Source organism: Austrofundulus limnaeus, unplaced genomic scaffold (genome assembly GCF_001266775.1).
Source record: "Austrofundulus limnaeus strain Quisiro unplaced genomic scaffold, Austrofundulus_limnaeus-1.0 Scaffold66, whole genome shotgun sequence".
Lineage (NCBI taxonomy): Eukaryota > Metazoa > Chordata > Actinopteri > Cyprinodontiformes > Rivulidae > Austrofundulus > Austrofundulus limnaeus.
The window spans coordinates 483,929-490,316 of NW_013952468.1; the positions used below are offsets into that span (position 1 = coordinate 483,929).

General features: G+C 42.1%; 1 protein-coding gene across 3 annotated transcripts in view; it reads left to right on the top strand.

The window, feature by feature from the left end:
- Positions 1 to 6,388, top strand: part of cnnm2b (cyclin and CBS domain divalent metal cation transport mediator 2b) — a gene marked incomplete at its 3' end in the record, with an annotated part of 38,286 nt that overhangs the window by 28,431 nt on the left and 3,467 nt on the right. For 2 of the 3 annotated variants that reach the window (XM_014010199.1, XM_014010200.1), the window contains 3 exon segments: positions 3,018 to 3,187; positions 4,042 to 4,135; positions 5,527 to 5,589. In XM_014010199.1, coding sequence (XP_013865653.1) covers positions 3,018 to 3,187; positions 4,042 to 4,135; positions 5,527 to 5,589 — 327 coding nt within the window. 3 annotated transcript variants of the gene reach the window in all.

The following is a 6,388-nucleotide window of genomic DNA, read 5'->3' on the forward strand; positions in this document are numbered from 1 at the left end:
GGGTGCCCCCTCAACCCCCCTCTCTGTGGAGAAACTTTGTGTGTGTGCATGTGCCTGGATGAGCTTTCAGTCCCAGCTATAGGCGAGGAGGAGGAGCGAGGATGTGTGTAGAATGAATATCTGCTGTTTGCGTGTTGGTATGTGTGTGTGTGTGTGTGTGTGTGTGTGTGTGTGTGTGTGTGTGTATGTGTTACAGTGCGGCACGGGATGTCTACAGGCTGTGGACACCGCCTCCCCCCGAAACGAAGAAAGAAAAACTGCAGGCGTTTATTTGCTTGCATGTCATGCTCTGAGGGTTACACATTGAGCTCTTCAGTCACAGCTTTAAAAACACCACCCTGTTTGCTTACACTCTTTCCTCAATGACATCACGTCCAGCGTTTTTTGGCCTATGATCACAGTTCTCACACAAGTCGACATACTTGTGTACTTACTAGTGTAAAATGCGAAATATTTCACCAGCTTTCCCTTGGGAAATGGAGCAGGCAGCAGAATAACCGAGTTTCCACTCCAGCAGCTGAGGCTGACTGCGCCTCGTTGCTTTTGGATTTGCTTCAGAACTTTGACCTCGCAGCTACGCGTTGATTAAGTTCCTCTAAAGGCTATTAGGGGCTCGAGTTCCTCTCTGCAGCCAGCTGACACATATCACCGCCACTGAGTTGAAGGAGCTGATTGGCCCAACAGGTGGCTGAAGCTGACCAGTTACAATTAGGAGTGGTTGTTCACCAGCTGACATGTCTGCTCCAGTCTTAATGAAACGAGTAAAAGCAACTCGTCGAAAACTGTCGGCAGGTTTTGTCGTAGGTTAAACACCTCAACCTAAATTAAAACTATAGGTCCTAAAGACCGACCTGTGTTTGTGTTCCTCCTGCCATCACTGTAACACAATCCTTGTCTGAGTCCTCTGAGATTTTCACAGATTTCTTTAAGCTTCTTCCACAGTCCCACATCTTTCAGTTATTTGATGTTTTTTAAACTTTTACCAATAAAATGTAAAAAAGATTCATTACGATAGCAATACATCATATGCTTCATACATGGACTGTATGAAGTGACTTCTTATTGTACCCACAGGGTAGATACCCGGTATGTACAAAGTGCTTATCCTGTAAGTTTTGGGTACCTCGTACAAAGAGCAYGGGGTGGATGTGGCAGAGTGGTTAGGAGAGTCATCCTGGATCTGGTAGATTGCTGGTTTGATCCCCTGTTCCAGCTGTCTCAGTTRWTCAGCCCCAGTSCCTCTGCTGTGTGTCCCATCAGTGTATGAGTGTGATTTAAAGCACTGATTAGTCTTCATAGATTGATTTGCACATGTTAACTTTGTAGAGATTTAGTAGAGTGCTGTGTGAATGTGTAAATGAGAGCACAGATTGTAGTTTAAAGGGCTTTGAATATCCTGGTTGGACAGAAAGGCGCTATAAGTACCGTCTCTTTACATTTACATGCTCAATAAGTTCTATGTACGTACCCTGTTAGGACCAGGTACATAACTGGTAAGTACAAATAAGTACCTGGAACAAACAGGGAAGTAACCAGTATGTACCTGTTAAGTATATTGTACATACCTAGTAACCTAATAAAGTTCATTGTGTCTATAAAATCAATCTACCACGTTTTCCTAATTACTAGACACTTTTTTATTTTTTGTGTCTGTACAGATATACCTGACATGTTTTGATGTGTACTTCCGTCTTCATCAGAGGTGTCACTCAATCAACATCAGCTGTGACACCTCTGATGAATACAGAAGTACACATCGAAATATGTCAGGTATGTCTGTACAGACATAAAAAAAATACAAAAGTGTCTAGTAATTACGAAAACGTAGTAGATAGGTACATACCTAGTGCGTACCCAATAGGTACTGGATAGGTACCTGATTCATTACAAGTAAGCACCAGTTTGTTTTGTGTCATTATTTATTCATTTTAATTGTAATCAAATCTAAGTAAGACTTTTTAAAAATATAAATATTTAGCATAATATTTTTAACAATTATTATGGAAGCTGAGAGCAGTTGTTTTCCGCAGATATTTCTTTTTCCATGATTTTCTTGTGATAACGACACAACATGTCATAATACACTGCCTAAAGTGTCCACCTGGATTTAGCTAAGTGCTGTGATGTGGGGTTTCTGCAGGTGGTCAGGTCCAGGTTCAGCAGTCTGTGCTCAAAGAATGAGGTCAGCTGACTACCTGAATATACTGACTGACCAGGGTAKTCCATCAATGGATTTGTTTATTGCACGGCCATATGCCAAGATGAAAATTCATGGGGCTGGAACTGTGAAAGAGTTCAGGGAGCATGAGACATCATTTTCACACATGGACTGGCTCCACAGAGTCAAATGAGGATCTTTAGGATGTGTTGGAGACTTTACCATCATCAGTGCAAGATCTTGGTGAGAAATTAATGCAACACTGGATTAAAATAAATCTTGTGACGTTGCAGAAGCTATCCAAACAACGCCACAGTGAATGTGTGCCATAAACAAAGCTAAAGGCGGTCCAATGAAATATTAGAGTGTGTGACCTTGTTTTTGTCCAGGAAGTGTATGTCGACATAATAACAATAATATATAATAAGCATATAAAGTTTTTCTAGTAAACCCCACATAAAAAAATGTAAACACTTTGCACAGATTTATTCAATCTGTTTTAATGTTGCTCTCTAATTCAGAGTAAAAACTGYGGCTGCAGTGGTGTAAATATGAAGCTTACATTTACAGATGATGTTTTTGGGGGGAAACACTCGCGGTGTTGCCCAAGAGAGGAGTTCAAACTTCTTTTTCACCCCCACACAGATGGCCAGATGAAGTGGGTGTGTTGGGGTCAGGCTTCAGAACGTTGCAGTAAATGTTTGAGTTTGAGGTGCATATTTTGATTCATCCCACTGAAATCACACCAGAACATAGATTCTGTCTTCTATTTTTTTAAATTACTGACAATGAGAAAAACTAACCCTCATATTTAGTCCTTAAAAAATGCAACAATGTACTTTTCTGTCTGTTTCTGCAGAGGTGGAGCCATTCTCACCGCTGCAGATGTCAGAAAAGATTCTGCTGCGATTATTGAAGCACCCGAAYGTCATCCAGGAGCTGAAATACGATGAGAAGAATAAGCGAGCGGCGGAGCACTACCTCTTCCACAGGAACAAACCCGTGGACTATTTTATCCTCGTTCTCCAGGTGGGCATCAAAAAGTAGACTGAACTGTTAGACTGAACTGAAGCAGAAGTCGCTATTTGAAACGTTTCACTGGTGAAGCAAACCTGCAACCCTCTCGCTGAGAGGCGAAAGCTCCAACCGCTGCACCACCGTGTCGCCGGGATATACGTGTTACACAACTTTTCCTAAAGCTCCTTCCACATTCCTTACCTAGTTTCTATGTTTTCCCTCAACTCCGTGGCAGCTGTACAAACAACACTACACTGAATAATCACACCAAACATGTTGCTGTTAGCGCCGCGAGTTATTGTTTCCCTCGCTCTTCCAGCGTTTCCACAGTAGAGTCGTCGATCTGACCGAGCTGCGCTGCAGGGGTCTGTTCGCACAGAGGCCACGCATCCTTCATAGGTATGCGTGGTATGATTGTACTGCAGGGCAGGTCGGTTGAAAAGAAGCAGTAACGGCAAAGGTAAACAGCTGACTCGTGGTCAAGACGTCCCACTGAAGTCTGTCACGAGGTCAAAGAATAGAAGAAGCCTTTAATATCTCTTCTATATACCGTACTGTATACCCTCCATCAAATAATTTGGTGTATTTCAGTCTAAAAACCTGAGCAGAGTTCAGAGATCAGGGTTTCATCCTTCACAAGTCTATTCCCTTTTGCTCCCTGTATTTTTCCTTTCTAGTCTTTGTCTTTGTCCTTAGTGGACCTGCTCAACATATCAGTTAAAAAACGCAAACAGAAAACACAAAAATGTGGAAATACTGAAGAAAATTTACCGTAAAAAGTCTCCATAATAGGTTTAAAACAACTGCGCAGTAAAGTTTTAATTAAATTTTGTTTTTTATTGAAGTGGCTCATCTTTTGATGACAGGGGAAGGTGGAGGTGGAGGCGGGAAAAGAGGGGATGAAGTTTGAAGCGGGACCCTTCTCCTTCTACGGGATGATGTCTCTGACGGCATCACCTGGTAAGATATCTATCTCTGTTCAGTTTTTAAACCGTTATCCTGCTTTCMAGACATGCAAAGGACATCCAGTCTCACTTAAATCAGAAATTATCTTGGTTTTTATGTGATTTCACTGTGGATTTTATACAACAAGAAAGAAAAAAGCTTGTTTTTCTCATGTACTTTAACAGACAGTAACCTCCCAGGAGCAGAGAGACTCTAAGATAGCAGGTCAGCAGTGCAGGAAGCTTTAATAAATATAAAAAGTCTTATTACTCAATATGAAGTATAAACTGTGTCCTATAGGCCAAGAGGCAAATAAAACTCACTCTCACTGATGCTGTGAATCATGGGTAAACTTTTCCATACAGCTGATTTGAAGGAAACAGGCAGAATCTTGAGCTCCTGTGAATCACCAGAACTCACCATTCTTGCTTTGCTTTGGTGAAAAGTGCTTTAGACCAGGGCTATTCAGCTAAATCGCTCCGGGGGCCACAGTTACTGCAGGCCAACAGCTGAGGGGCCGAACATCCAGCAATTAAAGTTACTATGTAAATAAACCAAGTATTACAAAGATCTGTCACCTTWGAATGAGTTTGTTTTGCTGCATTTAATCATGAACACAACATACAGAACCCTATGTAATAAAAKAAGTAATATTAAAAGAATATCAAACAAAAAAACACATTATGTCTCCTAATTGACACAAGTATTATTTTTGACATATTTAACGTGCTACGTGTTCAAACCAATTTTATTTTTACTTGTCTCACTTTTATCTTCTACTGCTTGTAGTTTTAAGTGTCTTGGGTTTTTATAGAAATGTTTTTACCAGCTTTTAGCCAAGATCCTGACATTTCTGTAGATACCAAACATGTCTATATCTAAATAAATGAACTTATAGTAAATAAGTAGAAAACCAGTAGTTTGGGCTGAAGATATTAATGAACAATTGGTGGGCCAGATGTTGGTCACCGGCAAGCCTGATGTGGCCCGCAGGCCGCCAGTTGAATAGCCCTGCTTTAGACAGTAGATTCCTCATTTCTCACCCTCTTTTAGGTATGAGCGGTGACTGCCTGGGACTGATGTATCCTTGGTTTTGTAGCTTTTCTGTACAGATCCACGTTGCACCATGAACACATGTGATGCACTCAGTTGTCTCACTTCATTCATAAACTTCAGCACTATCCTCAGCTTTTCTCACTTCTGGTTCACTTTGGTGGTGGGATCTGTGGGCCCCCTGCTGGTAAAACAGTAGAGCGCCCCTCCTGTGAATTGTGTGGCTTAAAAAAAATCCAACAGAAAGTCATCTTCAGCTGATTGATGTCAGATGATTGTTTATTATTTCTGGGCTTTGACAGACTTTCCTCTTCTTTCTTTGCTTCTTTTGTCCCCCTTCCTCATTTCCAAAGTGCCACTGTCCCTGTCTCGGACATTTGCAGTCAGTAGAGCAGAATCATTAGCGGGATCTCCAGGTACTGTGGCTTTTACTGTCTTCACACACTCATCATACTAACAAAGCTCCATCCCACTGACTGGTGACGTGTGAGAGTTCAGATGGCATGATTTCATCACTTTGGTCCTTACACTTTAAATAMATTTGTGTTTTGTGAGCAATGAAGGAGGGATGGGTCTGTTTGTCCCTGAATGCAGAATGTAGTGGAAACACAGTGTATGCAAAAAAAAAAAAAAATTAGAGCAAAAGAAAGACAGAAAAACAGATTCAGACTTTTACATCCTCGTTTCCTGAGCCGTTAGTCAAGTGGCTGAATGCTGTTGCAAACTGGAGGCCCCAGAGTGGAATCAGGCTCCGCCCCCCRCTCGCCCCTAACCTTTAACCCTTCCACTACATAAACAAAACTTGCAGCTACAGCCCCCTGCTGGCCGCGGCTGAACGCACACACAAAGACAGACTCCTATATRTTMACGTRAACACACACACGCACACACTGCCAAAAACACAAACACACACACGTATGTTTCTGAGCAAGATACGCTCTCCTTCTGTCTCTAGCAGTGACCCACATTGTGCCTCTTCAGATGTTTTCCCCACCCGGTTCGGTTCAGTGTGGCGCTTTGCACAATGCTGAGTGTGTGTGTCAGTGTGAATGTAAAGGCACTACACACCACGCCGCCATCTTTTTGTGCCTCTGAAGCCCCTAGAAAGTAAAGTTTTAATCCATAAGAGTTCACATGCCGGGTCTTTGGCTTTCTGCACACACACACACACACACACACACACACACACACACACACACACACACACACACACAC